The 27,194-nt window shown below is 35.6% G+C and overlaps 1 protein-coding gene across 1 annotated transcript in view; it reads right to left on the reverse strand.

The window, feature by feature from the left end:
* Positions 1-27,194, reverse strand: part of SHOC1 (shortage in chiasmata 1) — a 138,542-nt gene that overhangs the window by 98,445 nt on the left and 12,903 nt on the right. Inside the window, exon 5 of the mRNA XM_074206097.1 lies at positions 11,874-12,058. Coding sequence (XP_074062198.1) covers positions 11,874-12,058 — 185 coding nt within the window. The remainder of the gene's footprint in view (positions 1-11,873; positions 12,059-27,194) is intronic.

Below are 27,194 nucleotides of genomic sequence, written 5' to 3' on the forward strand. Positions count from 1 at the left end.
GGCTGGCCAAAATGTGACCCATGGTTGCATGTGACCCACAGTGCAATTTTATGCAGCCCCCTGTGGGTTTACTTGCTTTAGTAAACTCCGACCTACTGTAGAGCTCTCACTAAAATGGCAAATCAAAATATATTGTCTATTGTTTCAATAAAAACTTTTAAAAGCAAGGTTGGACAGCTCTGATCTAGAAAATTGAAAGTATCTTGAATGCTGAACAACCACCCCCCATTTTAAAGATTTGCTGCTCTTGAGTCACAAAGGTCTGGTTCAAAACCTTCCTCTGATACACACCACTAGGATAACTGACCACTGATAGGTAGCTTAACCTCTCAGTGTTCTAGGCCACTGTCTAATATTTAAATTACAGAGAAGTTCCCCATTGGCATTTCTGATTTTCACACTATTATTTTCATACTAGAAGATTCTCATATTGATGAAAGTACAGATCTGTACCCCTCCCCTCCCACCCCAGAGAGCCTATGGACTCAGTACAATAAACAAATAAATTTTAATTTCATTGTCCTCCCATTTTTGCTTTCTTTATACAAATATGAATCCATGGTATGGAATGGATTCAGAGTCAGAAGATTGATTTTAAGTGCCTGTTGTACCACGAATTCTGCCACTAATAGATGGGGCAACCTTGGGCAACTTATTTAATCTTTGGGGGGACATTACTTGCACTAGGAAGTTAATATTAATGGGTGAAATAGTCTTGGAGTCTGGATAATGGATTTAAGCATTTAGGCCCTGCAGAAAGATACTAGATTGGAAGTTTCTTCACTTGTAGATAGATGTCAATGCAGATGAAATCATAGGTCAGGGCTGAAAATAAAAGAACAATAATAACAGGCAAGAAGGGTCCTTATAGGATAGAAATGAAAAGTAAAGAGAAGGGAGAATAGTCCCAAATCTTTTGGGCTAGGTGGCATAAATAGGATTTAAAATCATGTTCTTCTGACTCTGAAACCAGTATACTTTCCATTGCACCTGGCAAAGGTATTATAATTGTAGTAAAATTTAAAATTCGGTCAAATGACCTTGGTAATGTTTTAAATCCATGTGTTGGTTTGTGAGGGAAAGGGTGCTGCTCCTGGTAGGGATTAGGAAATTGCTTTCTCTGCTGTTCTTGGTGTCCTAGTACATGAAGGTGGCTGAAATTGCTTTATCTCTTACACATTTTGAACAGCTACAGATCTCTACCAGGAAGTTCTACAGTATTATGAGATTTGATAATTATAATGTTACACAAAAACAGTAACATTTATAGAACAATAGCATCCAGAGAAATCTCTTCATCTTGGACTCTGGGCTGGATATCCTTTATCACAACAGTGAATACCTTTTGTGTCTTGAGGGTCAATGAACATAGTCAATTTTTTGTTATGTTGGAAGTACAATATCACTATTTGTGTAATCCCTGTATAGAAGGGGTCCTTGACACCTTTCTGGGCCCCAAGAAACTCCTCAGAAATATAACTTTGGCTGGGCACCTTTGGGTCTGAAAATAATCTGACAGGACCCAAATGCTTGACTCTGGGGGTCACAGATATACCATAAATTTGTCTAAGATTCACAAAGCACCCTTGTTAACCTAATTATCTTGCAGTATCTGTAAAATTACTACTTCCTCCAGGATTGTCTCCCCCTCCCCAGATGTGACTGGAACCATAAGATAGTAAATTTCACTCCCTCAAACCTGTGGAAGTCCTGGAATATGCGACTCAGGAAATATCCTGACTCTTTCCCACTCTGTCTAGTCCCCTATCTATACTGAACTATATGTTTACATATGTTCGTAGTAGTATGACAGGAAAATATATCTAACTGCTGTCTTTGCTTCTGTATCCTGTTTGCTCTCAGTAACCCCCCCAAAAAAACACTATAAAAACCCTATCCCTTGAACATTCAGGTACTGTCTGATTTGGGGACTCTTCATCATCAGGCAAACCCTGGGAAATTAAAGATCACTAAACTTATCAAATTTCAAGCACCTAGATTTTTAGGCATCTAATGCCCTCACTGGTGCCCCTTGAGCCTGCTTTCTGCCTGTGTTACAGTGGGTAATATGATCCCTCCCTTCTCACCCCTGTATTTCCTCAAGTCACTTCCAAGAGGGATTTTTTATTTTTATTTTAAAAAGGAATGGGTTTTGGTGTTAAATTGACTGAGGTCAAACTACTCAGCCTGTTATTTTACTATTATGAGAAACCCTGCCCCCCTCATTCTTTGTATATGTTCCCTTCTCTTTCCGGTTCTCCATAATTCTGTGCTGCCAGAGTGTTTCCCCCTCCCTCCCCCTTTCAGGAGGGAGAGTTACTTCAGGAAGAATTAGTAAAGTAAGTGTTAAAAGGGACCTTATTTTGAAGTTAAAGAAACAGGAAAGAGAGCAAATATTACCAAATATGTTAAACAAAGAAATCATAGAAAGAAATGCTATTTAATTTAAAAATAGGGAAAATAAGGGGTGGCTAGGTGGCATAGTGAATAAAGCACCGGCCTTGGAGTCAGGAGTACCTGGGTTCAAATCTGGTCTCAGACACTTAATAATTACCTAGCTGTGTGGCCTTGGGCAAGCCACTTAAGCCCATTTGCCTTGCAAAAACGTAAAAAAAAAAAATAGGGAAAATAAATTTCAAAAAGACAAGAGCGTCAGGTTAATCCTAAAGTATATAATGTGGTTATGAAGATATGCCCATACTGGGGAAACTAAATAGTTAATCTTTTTCCAGAATAATATGGAATCATTAGAGCTTCAGGAGTTTATCAATATAGATTCAGATATTGTTAGTTATTACAGAAAATTATAGGACATGTAAGTATTTAAGAATAGAAGATCAACCACCACCCCCCAAGAAAGAATCTAGGATGGTCGCTCTATAAGTTATTCAGTTTATGCTATTTGAAGAAGGGGGAAGGGAATATTCTAATTGGGCTAAGGGATTTTTGAATGACTATTTGCCTTCTCTAGGGTTTTAGTAACTATAATCAAGAAGTATTAAATATTAAAACCTTGGAATGGAAAATGTAATATGAAAAGTATAATCATATCTGTAGTTAATAGCTGTATAAGCTATGCGATTCTAGTTCAGAATAGTATGAAATAAAGTCAAGAAGAGCTAATGAAAAGGAATGGTGGAACAGTATATTGAGGAAAATAGGAGTTATATAGTCTGACTAAGAGTTTCTGAAAGTACTGGAAAGAAAATCCAGACAGAGACAATTGGGGTTTTTTTTTCCCAACCATTTGTTAAGTATGAAAATTGGTAAAAGCATGTAGACAGAAGGTTTGAGCAGGGTTGACTTTGTACACCAAAGATGGATTTTGGGAACTTTGGAAAATGCTTTACAAATCATTGTAAGCAAAGAAGAAAGTATAGAACTATAAGTCTATAGGGAGATATGTGTTTATATGAGGTTGGGATGATTTAAAAATTGCATTAAATTTGTACTTTTTGCAACATTTGGCAATGAATTGATTGGAAAAGTAATAAACCCCATTAAAGTGAAAAGTCTGATATGAAAGCAATTACTAGGTAAATGTTAATTTTATTATGTTATTGATCCTATAATGTGCTAATCTAAAGATACATGTAAATTGAATTAAGGGGTTTGTAAAAAAATGTTTGGGTTTTGATTCTGATGCTTTATGGCTCCTCTAGAATCATGGGAGTCAGGCCAGACTTGTGAGTTAGTTATGGGAAGATAATATTTCACACTGATTGGGATGTAGTTAATGTCTTTGGGAAAAATCTGGAGTGACTGAGTAATATACACAGTAAAGGTAAAGAATTAGTACATACTACTTTGATATCTCAAATTACGGGGAATCTCCAATTCCCAGAACATAGAATGTTCTAAATATTAAGAAATATTGGTTAGTGAGTGTAGAAAGCTCTTATAAGTGAGAGCATTGAGAAGTTAGCATTGCACTGATAAAAATAAGAAGAATTTGCAAACTTTTCAGGTTTTTTAAAAAGAAAATGATTTAAGGCTAATTTGAATATGACTTTTGGAATTTAAGAGAAGTATGAAGAAAATCTTGTAGTCATAAGAAGGGATTTTTTAGCAACAATTGTTCTTAAGAATTCTTTGTATTTTAAAGTTTTAGGGAGTAAAGAAAACATACATGTAATTGAAATATGCTGTGTACAATTAGTAAATTTTGTATAAGAACAATTTAAACTATACTTTTTGAGATTGTAATAACAAATTATGAATGAATTGAAGTTTTATCTATCATTTTTGTAAAGATTTTGTTATGAGAAAAAAACTAGAGAATACCCTGCCAATGGGTTATAGTTCTCAAGGTCTTTTTGGCCCAGAAAAATTTGTGAAAGGCTTTGTATTTCACCTCATGTTTATGAAAGGGAATATTGATATGTGAGATCAATGTAGCTTATTTATTATCTGTTAAAAAGAGATAATTATACATATAACTGTAACACTGTCATGGGTAAAAAGTGCACATTGGGCTTTTGAAATTATTGTGTAAAACTAACATTGATATAGGATCTTATTTTCTTTGAAAATAGAAGTGTATTTGGAAGAAGAGATAAAATAGGCTTATAAAGCAAAAATTCAGAAGAGGTTTGTGTGTAAAATATACTTAATTTTAAGGTTTACTTTAAGAGAATGAGATGTCAGCATCTTATGTTTCATGTAGGTTAAGAATTTAATGTTCCCATTATATCTTAACTGCAAGATACCCTTTCCAATGATATTGAATAAATGTGAGGGGCTTTGGAAAATGATTAGAAAATTTAAAATTATGTAACCCTAATTAGATGACTTATCAATAAGATGTTGAAGGGTGTTATCAAACATGTGATTTGCTTTTGGAAATGTAAACTATTTTACTGTAACTATGTCAAAGCTGGAATTAATCATTGTTAATGAGGGAAATTATCAAAGGTCATGACCGTCTGGGTTCCCTGAAATTTTAAATGATGGTGTTGGACCTTGCTTTAGATCTGTTGGTCCAGGTATAAATGTAATAATGGAAAGATCATTTTGTGAAATCTAGTTCTTAATATGTTACACTTATTACTGTTTTGTTAAATTTAGAGACCTCAGCCCCTGAATTTCCAAACCCCATCCCCCCCACCCCTGTCACCAGGTTCTGTTGTTCCCCCTCAAAAGATTCCTTCACTAGATCTAAAGGGGGATACAAGAGCAGGGAGGGTAATGAACATTCCTAGATGGAAAAATCCTGTTCTGTCTCCCCTTCCCCCTGAACCAGCCTACTCCCCCTCAGAAGATTCCTTCACTGAATAAAAAGGGGAGAAAGTAGCAGGAGGATGGTGGAGAACTGGCAGAAAAATTCTTATCTCAAAAACAATAGAAAGTAAAAATGCTTGCATAAAAATGTCTCCAACAGGTTTTGAGTATCTCTTGATTTTTGGTGACACATTTTCAAAATGAGTAGAAGCTAATGAAACAGCCTTAGAAGTAGTTTAAAAAATTCTGAATGAGCCCCTTCCCAATCTAACTTCCTGCTAGGAATCAGGTCAGACCATGGCCCTGCCTTTACAGCTAAAATCTCTCAAGGAATACTCCACATACTGGAGAACTTGACTGCTTTTTGGATGTTTAGAAAGTAACCCTATTTAATGGATTTTGAGGACAGGGACACTCAGAGTAGATACATGTGATATGTGTGTAAGGAAGGGAGCTAATTGATTGTGACCCCTGCCCCAATCTAAATTGTGACGTGGATTAACTTGGAGATCTAATTAAGTAAAACAATTATTTTGGATCATGGGACTTTTAGGTTTTTTTTTTAATTTTTGCAAGGCAATGGGGTTAAGTGGCTTGCCCAAGGCCACACAGCTAGGTAATTATTATGTGTCTGAGGCCGGATTTGAACTCAGGTACTCCTGACTCCAGGGCCGGTGCTCTATCCACTGTGCCACCTAGCTGCCCCAGATCATGGGACTTTTAATCAATTTTCTTTTTATATCAGATACCAGGATGGCCATCAAAAGGAAATGCTATTAGGTAAATGTCATGTTTCTGCAGCCAAGGAAGCCAAGATGTCAGGTGACTGGAATTTGCAGCCAAAGAGGTGGCTTCTTAGTATGGCCTGAGGTTGGACCCTTTTGACTTGATTTCCCCAGAATGACATTTGGATAATGTCTCACCTGGAAGAATAAATCTGGCCTAAGACATTTGACTACCCACATGATCTCTGCCTGGACACTGATATTCAATACTTATATCTACAAGGGAATTTTCCTTTGATGTCCTGGATCTGTATGGCTACTAAGCAAAACAAACAAAAAAAAAGTTTTAGGTGAATTGGATCTAATAGCTAGAGATAGGTTAGGTGTGTTAGGTGTGTGACTCTGACACCTGCTAACAGCTACATGTTAAGATAGGAATTAAGTTTCTTTAATTTTTAGAAGGGATATTTAAGTAAGAAGAAGAAAGGAAAATTCTAAGGATAATTACAGTTTTAAGGAAAGGAATGTGAGTCAGATAAGTATATCAGGAAAAGGAAAATCAAAGGTATATTTGGGAATATTTTTAAAAATTTCATTTTGGTTAAGGGTGTTTGAGCCATTATTGTAATAAGAGCTAAAATTGTTTTATTTTTAAACCATATGCTGGGTACTCTGAACTAAGATGATTGTTGAATGTTATGTTACAAGCTTAAGACAGTATGACAATTCTCATTGGAAGTTTGCTCCTGTAGTAAAACACTACTAAAAGTTTATTGTGTTAAAGTGAAGTATGTACATCAATACGGCAGGCAATAAGGCAAAATGTAAATTGTAATAAGCTCCAAAATCTCATTGTCTTGTGATGAAAATATGTGTTTTGATGTGAGTAAAATGTTAAGCAGTTTCTTTACCAGAAGACAAAGTATCAACTAGTCACCTGAGCTGCAGAGGACAGATTTGGAACAGATTCAGAAGATGTAGAAGGACACTGGAGGTCTCTAGGAGAGAAGAGAAGAGAGGAGAGACACTAGACCAGTTCATCTCTACCATTTCTCACCTATGTAAACACTGTGTAGTCAGGGGATCTGTTTTTGTAACCTCCCTTTGATTCTGTAAGTGTGACATCCCTACTTATGCCCTTCTCCTTATGAAAAGGAGGAGAAGCAAGGTACAGATGTTCTCCATTGAAAGAAAAGGAGGGAGATTATTGGGTGGTATGTTTATCCCTAAGCAGAGTCTTATCTCTGTTTTAGCTGGACTGTACAAGTTAAAAAGACAGATGGATTGAGATGTAATGATGATACCTGGATCCTTTGTAAAAATGCTTGTAGTTCATGCTTACCCAGGTTATGAAGATGATAACTCAAGGGTTTGAGTTATTTTGAAAAAAAGGTGGGGAATGAAGTACAATATCAATATTTGTGTAATCCCTGTATAGAAGGGGTCCTTGACACCTTTCTGGGTTCCAAGAAACTCCTGAAATATAATTTTGGCTAGGTGCCTTTGGGTCTGAAAATAATCTAACAGGACCCAAAATGCTTGACTCTGGGGGTCACAGATATACCATAAATTTGTCTAAGATTCACAAAGCACCCTTGTTAGCCTAATTATCTTTCTGTATCTGTAAAATTCCTGCTTCCTCCCAGGACTGCTTTCCCCTTCCCCAGATGCGACTGGAACCATAAGATAGTAAATTTCACTTCCTCAAACCTGTGGGAAGCCTGTGAATATGTAATTCCCTCCGACTCAGGAAACATGTTCAGACATAACACAAAGACCCTGACTCTTTCCCACTCTGTCTAATCCTCTATCTATACTGAACCATATGTTTGTAGCAGTATGACAAGAAAATATATGTAATTGCTGTCTTTGCTTCTGTATCCTGCTTGCTCTCAGTACCCACCCCTCAAAACACTATAAAAACCCTGTCCCTTGAACACTCAGGTACTGCCTGATTTGGGTATTCTTCATCCCAGGCAGTCCCTGGGAAATTAAAGATCTCCAAACTTATCAAATTTTGGTCTCCATCTTGCTCTTTGGGTTCAGCAATGTCTTTCAAGGTATCTTGAATGATAAAAGTATATAGATAAGATTAATCTTGTGGAGAGAAAAGAATTTAAGGTGACAACTGAATTAAATGTTTTTTTCAGAATCAATATTTATCAAAATTTATTATATTATCTTTATTCTTTGGTCAGTCATAAAATGATAAAAATATAGCAAGTTGTTGCACATTGCTTTTTAATAATAATAATAATAATAATAATAATAATAATAATAATAATAATAATAATAACTAATATTTATATGTTTACACAGCCAGACACTGTGCTAAGCACTTGACAAATATTACCTCATTTGATTTTCACAATGACCTTGTAGTCACTGATGTTGTTATTATCCCCATTTTATGATGAAGAAATTGAAACTAACAGAGATTATATGACTTGTCCAGGTCAAATCTGGTGTCAAAGGTTGGATTTGAGTTCAGGTCTTCCTGACCTCAAGCCTTGTGATCTGTCCACTGTGTCACCTAGCTAATCTGATAAGAGTTGTTAAATGGAACTGTAAAAGCTAATTGGATAGAAGTAGTCACATGGAAACTGCAATTTAGTGGGAGAATTTGTGCTCCTGGCTAAGTCCAAAGAAGGTGCTTTTACAAAGCATTATTTACTTCAAAGTTAAAACAAGAACAAACATACAAACATCTCTCCCAACATTTCAGGGGCATAATTACTTCCTTTACACATCTAAATCTTTAGGGGGGGAGGGAAATTAGATTTCATCTTAAATCAGTTAACTCAGTCCTGTCAAGTTCAAGTCCAAAGCCTCACTGGCTAGCCTACAGACAACTATTCAACACTTCCCTCCTGATCTAGTTGGGAACACCTAGCTTGGAATCCTAAGGGTCATGCTCCTGGATCAACTCAAATCTTTGAACCTAGAACTAAAAAAGGACAAATGAAACAGACCCAAACTCTAAGCCAGTTTTCAGGAGCCATGCAGCTCAAAAGGAGGGGAAGGTGATACTGAATCCCATATCACCCCATGATGTCTCCTGCTAGGAATGAATGAATCCTTTGCTCTGAGATGTAAATGCTGTAAAGAGAATGATTGTATTCAACCAGGCAGTTCCAGCTCTGTGGAAAAAACGAAAGAAGTTGCTCTCAACTAGGCAACAGGCCAAGGCAGAGTACCCATGCCTGCACCCATCCTGCTGTTTCTAAGAAATAGGTCTCTGGTTTCTCCCACATGGGTGTCTCTATCATAGATAATCTAGGTAGCTGCAAAACCCCATTTCACATAAAATAAAAACAACTTTGCCAACTCCTTTTTTTTTGTCTATCCAAGAAGTATCTGTGAACCATTCTTTTAATTAACTGCAACTTCTTTCTTTGGGTTTTGCCAGACTGTTGAGATTAATATGATTCAGCTACTCTAGCAGTAGATCTACTTTTTGGTGTTTGGGCAAGGATCACATATTTAGAATATCAACAGTGAAATTGAAATTTATGGATGGCCTAACAACCATGTGATTCTTAGTACCCTCTCCCCTTCTTTCACTACTCTACCACTGTCAGTCAAGCTGAAAAAAAAAGTTTGAAAAGACTGAGGGTCATACAATTTTTATTTGTTGCTTGGGTTGCCATGGTAAAAAAAAATGTATTACTAAGTGGACAACTACATGGTAAGGAGATTCTTGGTAAGGAGAATACAAATACACACATGATGTGTATCACGAGGCAGATGTACTCAGGGAATTTTATTTTCATTTTTTAAAGGTTAACATTTTTTTTAAAAAATCTAATTCCAAAGGATTTTTATTTATCACAAACTAAAGAACCTAAAACTTAACAAAATTCAAATTTTAACTTCAGAATTATATATTTAGTTCCAATATCTCTGCTGAGTCCTGCATCACTAATTGTCTATTGGGCATTTCAAACTACATGTTCCACTGACATCTTAATACAACATGTCCATAAATGAACCCATTATCTCTATCTTTAAGGCCTTTCTTTTCCAAAATTTCCTTTTTCTGTCAAAAGCAACACTTCCAGATTTACAACCTTGGCATCAACCTGGATTTCTCAGTCTCTCATTTCAAATATCTAATCAATAATCAAACCTTGCCCATTCTACCTTCACCTCTCTTGCATCTGACTCCCTTCTCTTCATTGATATTTCTACCACCTTAATTCAGATCCTTAAGAGCTCTTGTCTACAATGCAATCACCTTCTCTTTGGTCTCCCTGGCTCAAGGCTCTCACCACTTTAATTCAATCTCTATCTTGCTGCCAAGTAATTTTCCTTAAGCACAGATCTGATTCTGTGACTATCCTACTCATCTCACTCCAGTATCCTCTGAATGCCTCTAGAATAAAACATTAATTCTGTTTAATTTGTAGAACTCCACACAATTTATCCTCAGTTTATCTTTCCAGCCTCATTGGACATTCCTCTCATACCCTGTGATTCAACCAAACTGACCTCCTCTCTGTTTCTCATACACAATACTCCAAGTCCCATCTTTGTGTTTTTTGTGGTGGTTATCCCCTCTGCTTAAGACTGCATTCTAATCTCTTTACCTCCTCCTAAAAGAATATTTCTCATCTTAGCAGCTGAAAGTACCCTTCCCAACCTATCTTACATATAATTCTTTGAATTTATATACATGTATATATATACATATATATATATACCCACAAACATGTGCTACATAGAATCTACATAAATACTTGTCATTGACATCATTAGAATATAAACTCATTGCCTATTGGGATTATTTTCATTCTTTGCATCTGTATCCCCCGAGCCTAGTTTAGTGTTTGGCATACAATGCATTATTTATTGGTACTTAATAAATATTTGCTGATTGATTTTTTTGTCAAAAAATTTTTGACAAAATTCTATTCTATGTATAGAATCTGGATAATTAAAAAATTATTAATGGGCAGTTTTATGGAAAAATCTATTTAAACAAGTTCTCAGATTTAGAACTAGTAGTAAGTGAATTCGCACATTTTCCTAAAGAGTGAAACAGAAATCTGTGTCTTGAGTGGAATCTAACCATAGGATGAGGATTGGCAGAGCAGGAGGTGGAGTTAAACTCTGTGTAGGGAAACTGAATAATGTATTTTTCTACCGAATGAGAGAAAGAAGGCAGAAACTCTTATGGTCAGATTAAAAAATGCATAGGTACTAAGCTTCTCTTTGATTAACTTGGAAGAGGTCATAGGAAACAATCACTCTCCCTACTTTTTTTTGTTAGGTTTTTTTTTTTTGGCAAGGCAATGGGGTTAAGTGGCTTGCCCAAGGCCACACAGTTAGGTAATTATTAACTGTCTGAGGCAGGATTTGAACTCAGGCACTCCTGACTCCAGGGCCGGTGCTCTATCCACTGCACCACCTAGCTGCCCCCCACTCTCCCTAAAGTAGTTAAGACTCCCTTAGAGCTAAAGTCCCTGAAGAATTAAAATGAATGTAATCTATTATAATATTTAAGGTCAAAACTCATGAAGAACTTTTCCTCACATATCAATGAGAATTAAATTTTCTAACAGTGCTGAAGCTATCCAGTCCTACTGATGATAATGATGATGATATTATATTATATGGTTCTATGGAAATAATATAAAATTAGTAAATTTTAGACCAGTTTGTACATCACATCACCATTTCTGAGAAAGTAATTTCCTGGAAACAAGATCTGAAGTATTACAAAAAATTACAATGTTAAGTCAGCATTTAAGATTTGTGGTATCATTATTTAACTATTATTACCTATTTCTAGTTTTACATGGTTTTTGTTAAGGAGCACTTCAATATATTTTAATCTACTAGAATAAAAAAATCATTCACAGAAGAACAAATCAACTAATCTGTATATGCTATTTTTACGCATAGTAAGACTTAAAAATGATTTACCTCGATTGCTTGTTTGAAGTACTGGCCATCCCTCTGAATAAGTGATAGAGCAGAAGACTTCATTGCAGTCATCCTGAGTAAATAAATAGCTCTTCTCTATGTCAATTTGAGAAGATGGATTTGAACTTGGAACAATTTCTTCAAAGTCATTAAGATGTGATAACCCAATGTAAGAAATTGTCTTCCTAAAAAAAAGTTTAATTATTTAAACATGTTTTGCCTTAATATGCTTCATAAAATGCATACTCATAGTATATAATTTGATAAAGAAAGTTAACTATATAATGCTACTATTGTCTTTACCTCAAATTGTCAAGTATTAACATTAGAAAATAGAATTAAAAGGGTAATGTTGGGTTAAACAATTTGTGAAATTTGGGTTAACATTGTGAAAATTAATTTATGTCTCTCAACTTTGGTTTCCTTAACTGTAATTAAGTGTCATTATACTTATTGAACTTACCAGAATCAAATGAAAAGAGTGTAATATTCTATGCAAAATTTAAAATACTATACAAATATTAAGATTTAGAATTATAAAAACTTCTCTTTTACTTTATTTTGATCAATTTGGCCACCTACCACTACCTTCTTGATTACAACTTTTATCTTCTTGGAAGCAAAAAGCATATCACCTTTAGAATATAAAATCCAATTGTTTGTTCATTCAGCTGTGCTTAACATACCTTAATATAAGCTAGAAAAGGTGAAGAAATAGAATTTTTAAAAATGTCTTTCAATTTCCTAATTAGTTCCTCCACTGTATAAAAACTGAATTCAAAACCATTTTGAATTCAATACATGTTTTAAAATTATATTTTAAATTTTATTATTTATATTTAAGCATTAATTTTTTAAAATTTTGAGTTCCAAAATCTCTCCCACCCTTCACTCCTCCCCTTTCCACTGAAAAGTCAAGCAATATATATAAATATATATTAGAAGTCATGCAAAATATATTTCCATAATTAGTCATGTTGAAAAAATCAAGAAAAATCAAGTGAAAAGTGTACTTCAAAGTGCACTTAAGAGTTCATTAGTTCTCTCTCTTGAAGTGAATTCTTTCTAAAAAACTCAGAGATATAGTCATCATGGAAGCTAACCAAGCAGAATAAAGTTGAAACAATTCCTGATAAGCATGGGCAAGGCCATGAATGTGGAATAGAGAAGCTTTTTTGTTTAATGTTTTATTCTTTAAACATAACAAAACATAAAAAGAACCTTGTATATTTTTGTAAAGACATTGAGAAGGTAAAGAGAACAGCAGGGAACTAAATAATCTAAGACAGTTCTGACTTTATATAAATGGGTTGCCAGATCTTGGTAAAATGATTTTTAAATAATGCAAATTTGCTTGTGGATGTGGGGAAGGGAGGGAAGAAGAGAGGAAAGTGGCCATGCATCTTTGGAGGGAGGTCTGCATACAAGGTGGGACTGGGGACAGAGAAGTGAGAGCAAGAGGAGAAACATACTGAGACCAAGGCCAGCGTCACAGGGGTCTAGCCAGAACCAAGAGAAAGAATATGTGGTGGGGCAGATACATAAGGGTTGAGAACCAACACAAATAGGAGATGGGGGACACAAAGGAACTGGGGACAAATATATGGTGCCCAAATGCAAACAGATGGAAGACAAATACCTTGAGCCTGGACAAGTCTCCACAAGCCAAGTTCCCATCTCCCATCTCTGTACATTTGTTCTTCTGCTTTCACTTGGAGAGTGTTTTTTAAAAAAAAAGATTTTCTTTTTTTTTGGAGGGAAGGGGGAAAAGGAGTGAAAGGTCATGGAGCATCTAGTTGAGGGGCAGGAACAGAGAGAGAGAGAGAAATAGAGAGAGGGAGGGAGGGAGGGAGGGAGAGAGAGAGATTCTTTTGGGAATGTAAATTGCTTACAGAATTCTTTATGTAGAGTTGAAGTTGCATAATGCAAATTTACATAAATCAAGAACTGTCTATAAAGGAAAATGCAGGAGAATGGGAAGAAAAATTCAATTAAAATTTTAAGGGAAAAAACACTTTCCTTTAATAATCAATTTCATAGTTTGTATGAGAATTCGTCTTTGATGAAGAGGAAAGAAAGAAGGGGACATAGGAAAAATTAAAAACCACATTCTGTCTTAAGGAAGGGAGCAAAAGTGAGAGGAGGGGAAAAATAAAACAAAAATAAACTCAAGGAACTTGGGATTAGCCCGGTAATAAGAAGGAAGAGTAGTTGAGTCAAGGAGATCAGAAAATGAAAGAAAAAAACCCCCAAAACATAGAAACTTAAAAGTGAAGTAACACTTATATCTATCTATAATAGATAGATGTTTTGTATTTACTTGTGTATGTATATGTCTTTACATGTGTATGTATATATACATACACACATACACACACAAGTTAAAAACAAAGACACATAAATGGACATTATGTGTATGTGTGTGTGTATATATATCTATATATCTTCATACATACACACACACACACACATTACTTACTGTGTAAACATGGACAAGTCAATCTATGTTTACTCAATTTCCTCAACTGCATAATGGAGTTTAATATACCATCTGCTGCCTGCTATTATTGTGAGGATCAATGAGATAGCATATATAAAGAGTTTTGGAAAACTTTAAGCTCTTTTTAATACCAGGCATTAACACATTAAAAAGAAGTTGATTTGTGAGAAAGTGAAAAGTCAATGAAGTTCCTGCAATAGATAATGAAAGCACATTTTTGGAGCAACCCTTTGACTTAATCCCCTCCACAGCCATGTTTCCAATCTGTATTTGTGCACATGGCTTAGGGATTCTATGAGGGGCTTTGGTATCTATAAGGTAGACAATGGGATGTAACTCTAGGTAGGTTTCAAATGGTTTCCAAATTTTAGAACTTCAATTAATATGGATAGCTCCAGAGCAATGGGATGGAGGTAGGGGGCATTTAGATGGGTAAACAGCCTTGAGCAATGGGATAGAAATCAGTGTTTCATATAGGGTAAAGCTCAGAACACATAAGTAATGCACATTTCTCTGTCCAATATTTCCTCTACTAAATAATCAGGTAAAACATATTTTCATATTGTTGTACCCAAAGAGCTAGATGGAGACCAGAATTTGATAAGGTTGGAAATCTTTAATATTCCCGGGGACTGTCTGGGGATTAAGTACCCAAATCAGACAGTACCTAAGTGTAGTGGGTTTTTTTTGGTGGGGGAGAATTAGAGCAAGCAGGATACAGAAGCAAAGTCAGCAGTTGGATATATTATCTTGTTATACTAATAAAAACATGTAAACATATGGCTCAGTATAGATAGGAGTGAGAAGGGGTCAGGGTCTTTGTGTAATGATTGTCTGAGATGGAGGGAGTCAGGAATTTACTATCTTATGGTTCCAGCCACATCTGGGGAAGGGGGAGGCAGTTGTGGAATTTAACAGATACAGCAAGATAATTAGGCTAACAAGGGTGCTTTGTAAATCTTTAGACAATTTTATGGTATATCCATGACCCCTTGTGTCCTGTCAGACTATTTTTAGACCCAAAGGTGCCTAGCCAAAGTTATATTTCTAAGGAATTTCTCAGGGCCCAGAAGGATATCAGGGAACCCTTTCTATACAGGTATTTCACAAACATTGATATTGTACTTCATTCCCCACTTTTTTTTTCAAAATAACTCAAATCCTTGAGTTATCATCTTCATAACCTGGATAAGCATGAACTACAAGCATCTTTACAAAGGATCCAGGTATCATCATTACATCTCAATCCACATATCTCTTTAAGTTGTACAGGTCAGCTACATCAGAAATAAGACTCCCCTTAGATAGGATATAAACATTCCACCCAATACTCTTCCTCCTTTTCTTTCACTGGAGAACATCTACATCCTGCCTCTCCTCCGTTTTCATAGGGGGAAGGGCATAAGTAGGGGTATCACACTTACATTATCAAGGGGAGGTTACAAAAACAGATCCCTTGACTATACAATGTAAACATTGGTGAGAAATGGTAGAGATGAACTGGTCCAGTGTCTCTCCTCTCTTCTCTTCTCTCCTGGAGACCTCCGATGTCCTTCTGTATCTTCTGAATCTGTTCCAAAAAGTCCTCTCCAGCTTGTGACTAGTTGAAACTTAGTCTTCTGGTAAAGAATCTGCTTAACATTTTACTTAGATCAAAACACATGTTTTCTTCACAAGACAATGAGATTTTGGGGCTTATTGCAATTTACATTTTGCCTTATTGCCATATTGATGCACATACTTAATTTTGACACAGTAAACTTTCATTAGTGTTTTACTACAGGAGCAAACTCCCAATGAGAATTGTCATACTGTCTTAAGCTTGTAACATACATTCAACAATCATCTTAGTTCAGAGTACCCAGCATATGGTTTAAAAATAAAACAATCTTAGCCTTTGCTCTTATTATAATAATGGCTCAAACATCCTTAACCAAAATGAAATTTTTCAAAATGTTCTCAAATATACCATTGATTTTCCTTTTCCTGATATACTTATCTGACTCACATTCCTTTCCTTAAGCTAGGCCTTAAAACTATAATTATCCTAAGAATTTCCCATTCTTCTTCTTACCTAAATATCCCTTCTAAAAACTAAAGAAATTTAATTCCTATCTTAACACGTAGCTGTTAGTAGGTGTCAGAGCCACACACCTAACACACCTAACCTATCTCTGGCTATTAGATCCAATTCACCTAAAATTTCTTTTTCTAGTTTTCTTAGTACCTAACTATAAAGATCCAGGACATTAAAGGAAAATTCCTTTATAGATATAAGTATTGAATGTCAGTATCCAGGCAGAGGTCACATGGGCAAGTCAAATGTCTTAGGCCAGATTTATTCTTCCAGGTGAGATATTATCCAAATGTCATTTTGGGGAACTCAAGTCAAAGGGGTCCAACCTCAGCCATACTGAGAAGTCGCCCCTTTGGCCACCCATCCCAATCACCTGACATCTTGGCTTGCTTGGCTGCAAGAACATGACATTTACCCACTGGCATTTCCTTTTTGTTGACCATCCTGGTATCTGACATAAGAGAAAATCAGTTAAAAGTCCCATGCTATAAAATGGTTGTTTTACCTAGTTAGAACTCCCAGTGAATACAATTCACTAAATTCCAATTACAATCTTAATGGAGTCCCAATTAATGTAACCCCCTACCTAAAACTCAAATTATCCTTCCTGGGTCTTTGCCTAAAACCAGGTATTCTAACTATGACTGGCCCTACAGGCCTGTCTCCTACCTCTTACTAGAGACATCCCTTTGTCTGAAATCATATCTACTCTATCTGTATATAAAGATGGTATATCAGATTCCCCTTGGCTAGAGAAACCTCTTTCTAGTCTGTTGTATCTCACAACAAATAAATGCTGCCTTTGTCTAGGAGATTGCATAGAAAAATCTTGAATTATCTTGTTTATCTTTCTCATATTATGTGCTTTTGCTTCAAAGCAAACAATACATAAACTCGTTTACCTACTAGCCATCCTCAGGATACAAATAGTTATTTTTGTTTTGGCAAGGCAATTGGGGTTAAGTGACTTGCCCAAGGTCACAGCCAGACAATCACTAAGCAAAGCCTGACTTGAACTCTGGTCTGCTGACTCCTGGGCCTAGTGATCTATCCTCTGCACCACCTAGCTGCCCCTTAACATACAAATTACTTTTCAGAGTGCTTTAAAACCATTAAAACATCTTAGGTAGCTTTAAATTTCCAACATGTGTTATTAATTTCTGTGAGTAACAGAGTAACACACAAAGTACTAGATTGTACAAAGCAATTCCTCCATTATTACATTATTCATGAACCCACAGATCTATCCCAGAGTCATACTTTTTCATATTTTCCTTATTGCTCTTCAAAGCAATCACATTAATACCAGGCTTTAACAATATAGTATTTAAAAAACATATTCACAAGAGATAGCTAAATATTGCAAATATTATCTCTTTGCAGTTACAAAAGAACATCACATAACTGATAAAAACGTCTTATTCATCAATAAGTTACCTTACAATAAGGCCCACAATTAAAATTTGTTCAGAGCCCCCATCAGCTGTCTGCAGTTACCAAGAGAGAAGTCCACATTCTTGACTTCTTTAAAATTAAACCTACATTATTAATATACATTAAACATTAAGATTCTTATTTAAGCATCTCATTTCCCTTAGAACAAAAACAGAATGAATATCCCATGTTCTTTACACTTTTGTCTCTAACGAAATTCTCAGAAACCAATCTCATACATATGACACATTCAAAACCCCAATGTAATTACAATTCAACTAACTTCCCAACAGCTTAGTTTGATAAAAACTTTAGAGTACCTTATACAGAGAATCCAGTACTCACATTCCAAAAGCTCTATTCAAAATAAAAATACAATTGTTATCATTATTAAACTTAACATTAAAACCAATCAGAGCTTTTCCCCAAAAGACATCAGTAGACATCCCTGATAATGTAGGTATTTCTCTTCTTAGTAACACAATACCACTTTTCTTTAACCCAAAGGTGTTACAATAGTTTAAAATCCCAAACCACATAACTCCTTGCAAAAGTTACAATAGTGTTAAAAATTTAATCCCAAACTAATTTAACAATCTAGGTTATTTAATTCTTCCCATTCTGTACAAACTTTGTCAGAATGTCACAACACTAGTATCCCTTTTTTAAAACCCAAAACTCTAGTTCAGAAACTTTAAAAACAATGAGAGTCATCACTCAGGCCACATGGCCAGCAGATATTCATTAAACGTGATTTACTTTCAATAAAGGAGTCTCTTAACCCTTGGGATCTTGGCTTTTTTCTTTTTTTTCCCCCAATCACATATCCCACCTGTGGAGGGTTCTTTCCCTTTAAGGCTTAAGTAGATAAGGATTTTTCTGCCAGTTCCCCACCATCCCCCTGCTACCCTCTTCTCCCCTTTTTATTCAGCGAAGGAATCTTCAGAGAGGGGAGTAGGCTGCATCAGGGGGAAGGGGAGACAGGTCTAGGAATGTTCATTACCTTCCCTGCTATTGTATTCCCCCCATTTGATCTAGCAAAGGAATCTTCCAAGGGGGAACAGACAGGACCTGGTGTGGGGGGAATGGGGTTTGGAAAATCAGGGGCTGAGGACTCTAAATTTAATAAAACAGCAATAAGTGTAACACATTAAGAACTAGATTTCACAAAATACTATTTCCATTATTACATTAATACCTGGACCTACAGAGCTACAGCAAGGTCCAACACATCATTTAAAATTTTCAGGGAACCCAGAGAGTCATGCTTTGATAATTTCCCTCATTAACAATCATTAATTCCAGCTTTTGACATCATTACAGTAAAATACTTTATATTTCCAAAAGCAGATCACATGTTTGATAACACCCTTCATTCTTACTTACTGATAAGTCATCTAATTAGAGTTACATAATTTTTAATTTGCTAATCATTTTCCAAAGCCCCTCACATTCATTCAATATCATTGGAAAGGGGTATCTTGCAGTTAAGATATAATGAAAACATTAAATTCTTAACCTACGTGAAATAGAACATGTTGACATCTCATTCTCTTATAGCAACACAAAACAACTGGTTCTCTTAAAGTTAACCTTATAATTGAGTATCTTTTACTTGCAAACTTCTTCTGAATTTCTGCTCTATAACTTATGCTATCTCATCTTCCAAATACACTTTTATTTTCAAAGAAAATAAGATCCTCTATCAATGTTAGTTTTTACACAATAATTTCAAAAACCCAATGTATATTCATTTGTTATTAAAAAACAATTTTAGGGCAGCTAGGTGGCGTAGTGGATAAAGCACTGGCCCTAGAGTCAGGAATACCTGGGTTCAAATCCTACACTTAATAAGTGGCCTTGGGCAAGCCCCTTAACCCCGTATGCCTTGCAAAAAAAAAAAAAAAACCTAAAAAAAATTTTTTTAAATCTCAAAAAGTATAGTTTAGGGGCGGCTAGGTGGCGCAGTGGATAGAGCACCGGCCCTGGAGTCAGGAGTACCTGGGTTCAAATTAGACCTCAGACACTTAATAATTACCTAGCCGTGTGGCCTTGGGCAAGCCACTTAACCCCATTGCCTTGAAAAATCTTAAAAAAAAAAAGTATAGTTTAAATTGTTCTTATACAAAGCTTACTAATTGTACACAGCCATATTTCAATTGCATGTATGTTTCCTTTATTCCCTAAAACTTTAAAATACAAAGAATTAAGGCCAGGGAGTTGATAAAAAATCCCTTTTTTATGACTATAAGATTTTCTCCAAACTTCTTTTAGATTCCAAAAGTCATATTCAAATTAGCCTTAAATCATTTTCTTTTCAAAAGCCTAAAAAGTTTGTAAATTCTTTTTATCTTTATCAGTGCAATTCTAATTTCTCAGTGCTCTTACTTATAAGAACTTTCTATCCTCACTGACAATATTTCTTAATATTAGAACATTCTATGTTCTGGGAATTGGAGATTCCCTACAATTTGAGATATCAAAGTGATATGTACTAATTCTTTACCTTTACTGTTTATCATTACTCACTCACTCCAGATTCTTCCCAAATACATGATCCATATTCCAATCAGTGTAAAATATTACCTTCCTCTTGTTTAGTTATTCTAATGCTAACTCACAAGTCTGTCCTGACTCCCATGACTCTGGAGGGGCCATAAAACATCAGAATCCAAACTCAAACATATTCTTTACAAACCCCTTAATTCAATTTACATGTATCTTTAGATTAGCACATTATAGGATCAATAATAACATAATAAAATTAACATTTACCTAGCAATTGCTTTCATATCAAACTTTTCACTTTATGGGGTTTATTATTTTTCTAATCAATTCATAACCAAACACTGCAAAAAGTACCAATTTTAATGCAATTTTTAAATCACCCCAACATCATCTAAACACATATCTCTCTATAGATTTATAGTTCTATACTTTCTTCTTTTCTCATAATGATTTGTACATTTTCCAAAGTTCCCAAAAATCCATCTTTGGTGTACAAAGTCAACCCTGCTCAAACCTTCTGTCTACATACTTTTACCACTTTCCTTACTTAACAAATGGTTCAAAAGAAACCCCAATTGTCTCTGTCTGGATTTTCTTTCCAGTACTTTCAGAATCTCTTACTCAAACTATACAACTCACATTTTCCACCATTCCTTTTCATTAGCTCCTCCTGACTTCATACTATTCTGAACTAGAATCACATAGCTTATACAGCTTTATAAATTACAGATATGATTCTACTTTTCACAATGCATTTTCCATTCCAAGGTTTTAATATTTAACATTTCTTGATTACAACTGCTAAAATCCTGGAGAAGGCAGTCATTCAAAAAATCCCTTAGCCTAATTAGAATATTCCCTGCCCCGCTTCTTCAAATAGAGTAAACTGAATAATTTTTATAGAGAGACCATCCCAGATTCTTTCGGGGGGGGGGGGGGGGGCTTCTATTCTTCAACCCTTACATGTCCCATAATTTTCTGTAATAACTAACAATATCTGAATCTATATTGATAAACTCCTGAAGCTCTAATGATGCCATATCATTCTGGAAAAAGCTTATTTAATTTCCCCTATACAGGTCTATCTTGGTAAGCACAATACACTTTAGGATTAACCTGACTCTCTTGTCTTTCTGAAATTTATTTTCCCTATTTTCAAATTAAAATAGCATTTCTTTCTATGATTTCTTTGTTTAACATATTCGGTAATTTTGCTGTTTCTTTAACTTCAAAATAAGGTCCCTTTTAACACTTACTTTACTAATTCTTCCTGAAGTAACTTTCTCTCCTGAAAGGGGGAGGGGGGGAAAACACTCTGGCAGCACAGAATCAAGGAGAACAGGAAAGAGAAGGGAACATAAACAAGGAATTGGGGGGGGGGCTTCTCATAATAGTAAAATAACAGGGTGAGTAGTTTGGCCTCAGTCAACTTAACACCAAAATCCATTCCTTTTTTAAAAATAAAAATAGAAAAATCCCTCTTGGAAGTGCTCAAGAGATAATGCAGGAGTGAGGAGGGAGGGATCAGATTTCCCACTGTAACACAGGCAGAAAGCAGGCTCAAGGGGGAGAGCTAGTGATTTCTAGGTGCCCAAAATAACAAAGAGCAGCAATTTAAATTAGGCAACCCAAGGGCAATTTTAAGGGAACTTTTTCTCCCCATCTAACAAATCAATAGAAGAACCCAAACACACAAGTAAATAGACAATCTGAACACATAAAGACAGATGAGGCACAAGCACAGATCACACAAATGCAACAGAATTTTCCAAACTGACAATCTCAACACATATCAACAAACACAGGCCAATGGCAAATTCCTGACGTCTCAGGAATGCCATGAGGGGAGATTTCAGTGTCATGTCCGACCATCTCGCCCTCCCAAAGACCAACCAAATGTGTCCCTGCTATCACAAGGAGCACCCAAAAGAGGTGACCCGGATATCACATCTTATACGGAATTCCCCTGCATCCAAATGTCTAGACCCAGAACCAGAACAAGCTTAGCTCTGGAGGTGTAACAGGATTTCCACTTAGGCCAAATGGGGGATGGCAGTCGAGGAGAGGTCCATACTAAGACTACGTCTACCTAGTCCTGGGGCCCTGGAACATCATCAGGGGCCAGCTCCCCTAGGAAAGGGAGAGACAGTCCGTTGGAACCTAAACTCGAGGCTCCCATGGTCTCCTTTGGTGACACAAAACACCAAGATCTTGCTGGGGCCTCCAAATATCATACCCAAAGAGCGAGACAGAGATCAGAATTTGATAAGGTTGGAGATCTTTAATATTCCTGGGGACTGTCTGGGGATTGAGTCCCCAAATCAAACAGTACCTAAGTGTTCAGGGGATAGGGTTTTTATAGTGTTTTTTTTGGGGGGGGGCAGAAATTAGAGCAAGCAGGATACAGAAGCAAAGTCAGCAGTTAGATATATTATCTTGTTATACTAATACAAACATGTAAATATATGGCTCAGTAATGATTGTCTGAGATGAAGGGAGTCAGGAATTTACTATCTTATGGTTCCAGCCACATCTGGGGAAGGGGGAGGCAGTCCTGGAATTTAATAGATACAGCAAGATAATTAGGTTAACAAGGGTGCTTTGTAAATCTTTGGACAATTTTATGGTATATCCATGACCCCTTGTGTCCTATCAGACTATTTTCAGACCCAAAGGTGCCTAGCCAAAGTTATACTTCTAAGGAATTTCTCAGGGCCCAGAAGGATGTCAGGGAACCCTTTCTATACAGGCATTTCACAAACATTGAGATTGTACTTCAATATTAGTCATAGTTGTAAAAGAAAAAACAAACCCAAAAGAAAAAAATCCACACAAAAAAGAAAATAAGGAAAAAAGAATGCCTCAATCTGCATTAAGAATCCATCAGTTTTTAATCTGGATGTAGACAAAGCAGGAGGAAGATTACTAGGGCAAATGTTGTATAGCAGATACTGTCAAAAAGGTCATTGTACTGGGTATCTGCTATAATAATATAATGCTTTAAGATCTGTAAACCACTACAAATATTTCCTCACTTTATCTTCTCAACAACCCGGGGAAGTTATTGCTTATTATTATCCTAATTTTATGGGTAAGGAAACTGAGAGAGAAGTTAAATGACTTGTGCCTAGGGTCACACAGGTAGGTAGTATCTGAGACTATTTGAACTGAGATCTTCTTGACTCTAGACCCAGAGATCTATCCATTGTACCAACTGTTATCTACTTTCTAAATAGAAAGTAGAAGAGAATCACTTCTTCCTCCTAAACATTACTATAATATAAAGACAGAAGGCCAAAAAATAAAATAAATTAACCAAAAACATCAGGACATTAACAAAACAGCATAATAGATGAATCAGCAGTAAAGATCCAGGGGAAGTCATTTCTGCTTAAGTCTCTTCATTGATGAAGTAACACAGGTCAACTCCCTTCCTAACCTAAAGAGAAAAAAAGAAGAAAAAAAGATAGAAAAAGAAAGAAAAAACTTAAAATTCACATATGGAGAAGACATCTTATTTCTGATATATACCCCATAGAGGACAAAGACAGAAAGAAGGGCCTATATACAAACAAAAAGACTGGAAATACTTGATATAGAAGATGATATAGAAGATTGATATAGTAGATGGAGAAATATGTTCTATAATTGATTTGTTTTCTCTGTGCTGACCACGTACCCTACATTAACATTGATTCTTATCCCACTGTCCAAGGTATTGAGATGAGGTCAATGAACTTTATTAAAGTACCTTGCCCCTCCCTGGAAGGACTTGGTCAAAGCCTGCTCCACCAGGCACAAGATAAGCCCCTATCAACAAAACAATGAATCCCTGCCTTGGGCTGAAATGATTAAGTCTTTGAGCTACACTCCTCACTTACATATCCCTAATTACCTCATCTTCCAGCCCTTTTGAAAACTCACCCTCTCCTCAGTTGAGCTGTGGTCTTCCTTTAGAAGAGTATGATCCTCCCAAATAAATTCTCTGGCTTCCTCTTCTCCCCTTCCTTACTGTCTACACCCTGATATATCTTGTTCTAACTGCTACTGCTTTTGCTACTAATTCCCTATTCTCTCTCTCCCTTAACTTCTGATAACCACAGTAATATGTAATTTATCTTATTTTTTGTCCCTAAATACTTGTAGGCCAGAGCCAGTCCTTTAAGTGAATTCATTCACAATTGCTTTGGGCCCCGAAGCCTTTGGCCTGCCTCATTTCCTGCAACATTGGCAAAGATTGGGGAATGGTTATACAAATTGTAATACAAGAATGCTGTATAAACAACAAATATAAGAAATTTATAAAAGTATGAGATGATGCATATGAACTGATGCAGGAAAGTAATCAGAACCAAGGGGGGAAAAAAACCCTATCAATTGGACATAATCACTCTAAGGGCAAAAATTTCTCACTTTTGGAATCATTCCAAAAGTGTAACAGGCATAAGATAACAGAATGAATATAGATTATGACTAAAACTATATAAATAAAATGAAAATTAATACTATGCCATTAATATGATCAAACTTTATCCTAGAAAAAATAAAAAAATCTCTCTTCTTTCACTAGAAAGTGGGGAAATATGGCTGTGAAATGTTACATATGTTATCAAATTCAGTGAATGTGTTAATTGGTTTTATTGAATTGCTCATTTCCCCCTCCCAATCTTATTTACAACAGGCTTGCTGAATAAAGAAGGGGAACACATTTAGAAATAAATATTATTCAAAAACAAAAAGGTATCAATAAAACATCCATTTTATATATCATAAACATGAAGATTGAATTAGTTGATCTCTAAGCTTCCTTCAAGTTCTACACAAAGGTGCTAATATTACTTATGTAGGACTAAGCACTAAGTTAATAGAGCAAATGGAATTTTAGGAATTTATGCCACTTAGTTTTAAGAATACTAAACATCGATTGCAATATTTTCTGTATAAGAGAAATGAACATCAAAATTCAGGGAATGCTTTGGAGGGGATTAATTTTTGTGTGGGATGATGACCACAGGAATCAAGAGTTCAGAGTCTGAGTCAGAGAGCAGAAAAGGGTCTTTTTATTTTTCTCATGAGAAAAATGACACAACCCTCATTGCCCAAAGGCATCAGCCAGGAAGCTATCTCTCACATTTTTTTAACACCCCTTAGGCAATGATAATATAATAGTGTTTGGCCAACTTGCTGACCGCTTTTTTTTTTTTGGCAAGGTGATGAGGTTAAATGACTTCCCCATGGTCACACAGCTAAGTAATTATTAAGTGCCTGAGGCCAAATTTGAACTCAGGTCCTCCTGACTCCAGGGCCAGGGTGTTCTATCCACTGCATCACCTAGATGCCCCCATTGCTGACCACTTTGGAAGCAAGAATCTCTCTTAGGTATTTATCCTCTCAATCTTTCACATTAGAAATGCTCTTTGCTATAACAGCATTCTATAGTTATTGTTCTAGAAGGCAGTTCAACAGGAAGGTTATAAAAAAAAATTCTAAATATCCCTGAAGTACATACATAAAGATTCCCAGTATCAGAACAATTTGCTAAATAGCAAATTGTATTATTGTATTTAGTAAATTGTTTTATGGCTTTTTTTAGCAAGCACACAATCAGATTTTCCTAAATATCTAACTGAAATACCTCAAATGACACTGAAGTCTCATAAAAAATAGCATTATGCCACACAAAAATCTTTATATGGGTCATTTAAATACATAAAATAGACATACTCAATGAGCATATAAGAAAGAAACAGGCTTTCAAAAGTGGTATTCAACAATGACTGAATCTCTACTGTTTAGCAAATAACTGAAAATGTAAAGACTATAAAAATCCCATTATATCTATTGACTATGAAAAAGTACTTGATTTGGTAAAGGATTTTTTCCAATAAGTTGTGTCCCATGCATATATCAAAATCATTTAAGATACTTGAAAAACATAAAAACAAATAAATATCAGAGGAGGCATGAAATAGAAAGACACATATTTGCTAAAGATATTCACTACTATGCTATAGGAAGGAATGCAAGCTGAAGATTTTTCTGCAGATCATTCCTCTATACAGAGACATTGTCCTGGTTGGTTGTAAGAAGTCCAAAATCACTATGGAGTATCATCAAAGAGATCTGTAACTACTCAAAAAAGTTTGACTTGAACTTCCATAAAATAAAGACCAAGTTGATGAAGATTATCTAGTTCCTGGATTATGACATGCATTTGAACAGAAAAACTGTAAAGGCTGTCCGTTTTTGTGAAAACTGAAATCATTTATAAAGCATTTATGATTTACCAGGCATTGTGTTAAGTTCTGGGGAGAAAAATACATGCAAACAAGAGTCACCAGTCCTTAGGGAATTTAACATTCTAATTGAAGGTAGAGACTAGAACAAAACTCTTAAAGGAGAACTGGAAAGGAACTTAGGTGAAAAGGAAAACATGTATGGCAGGATTATATAGAGAGGAGGCCAAAAAAATGGCATGGAGCTCTGGTTTTCAGAGTTCAAAATGAAGCAACATAAGGCAACATAAGGCAAAAGAACATAGGGGAAAAGAACTTTTCCTTCACCAAGTCTCATTGACTCCACATCTCAAATAAACAGGAGTGGAAACAATGTGTAGTTAGAAATGGCAAGCCAAATAGTTTTCTGCCTTCCCAACATCATTGGCAACTTCTTAAATTGGCAGTAACAGTAAACTTTCAAAGATCCAAGATTCCTCCCCAAAGAGAATATTTAATATCACTAGGGTCAAATGTTAGTTATACTGAATACCTGCTTCATAAAGTCCCTTTCAGGTTGACCCACT

The sequence above is a fragment of the Macrotis lagotis genome, chromosome X, assembly GCF_037893015.1.
Source record: "Macrotis lagotis isolate mMagLag1 chromosome X, bilby.v1.9.chrom.fasta, whole genome shotgun sequence".
NCBI lineage: Eukaryota > Metazoa > Chordata > Mammalia > Peramelemorphia > Peramelidae > Macrotis > Macrotis lagotis.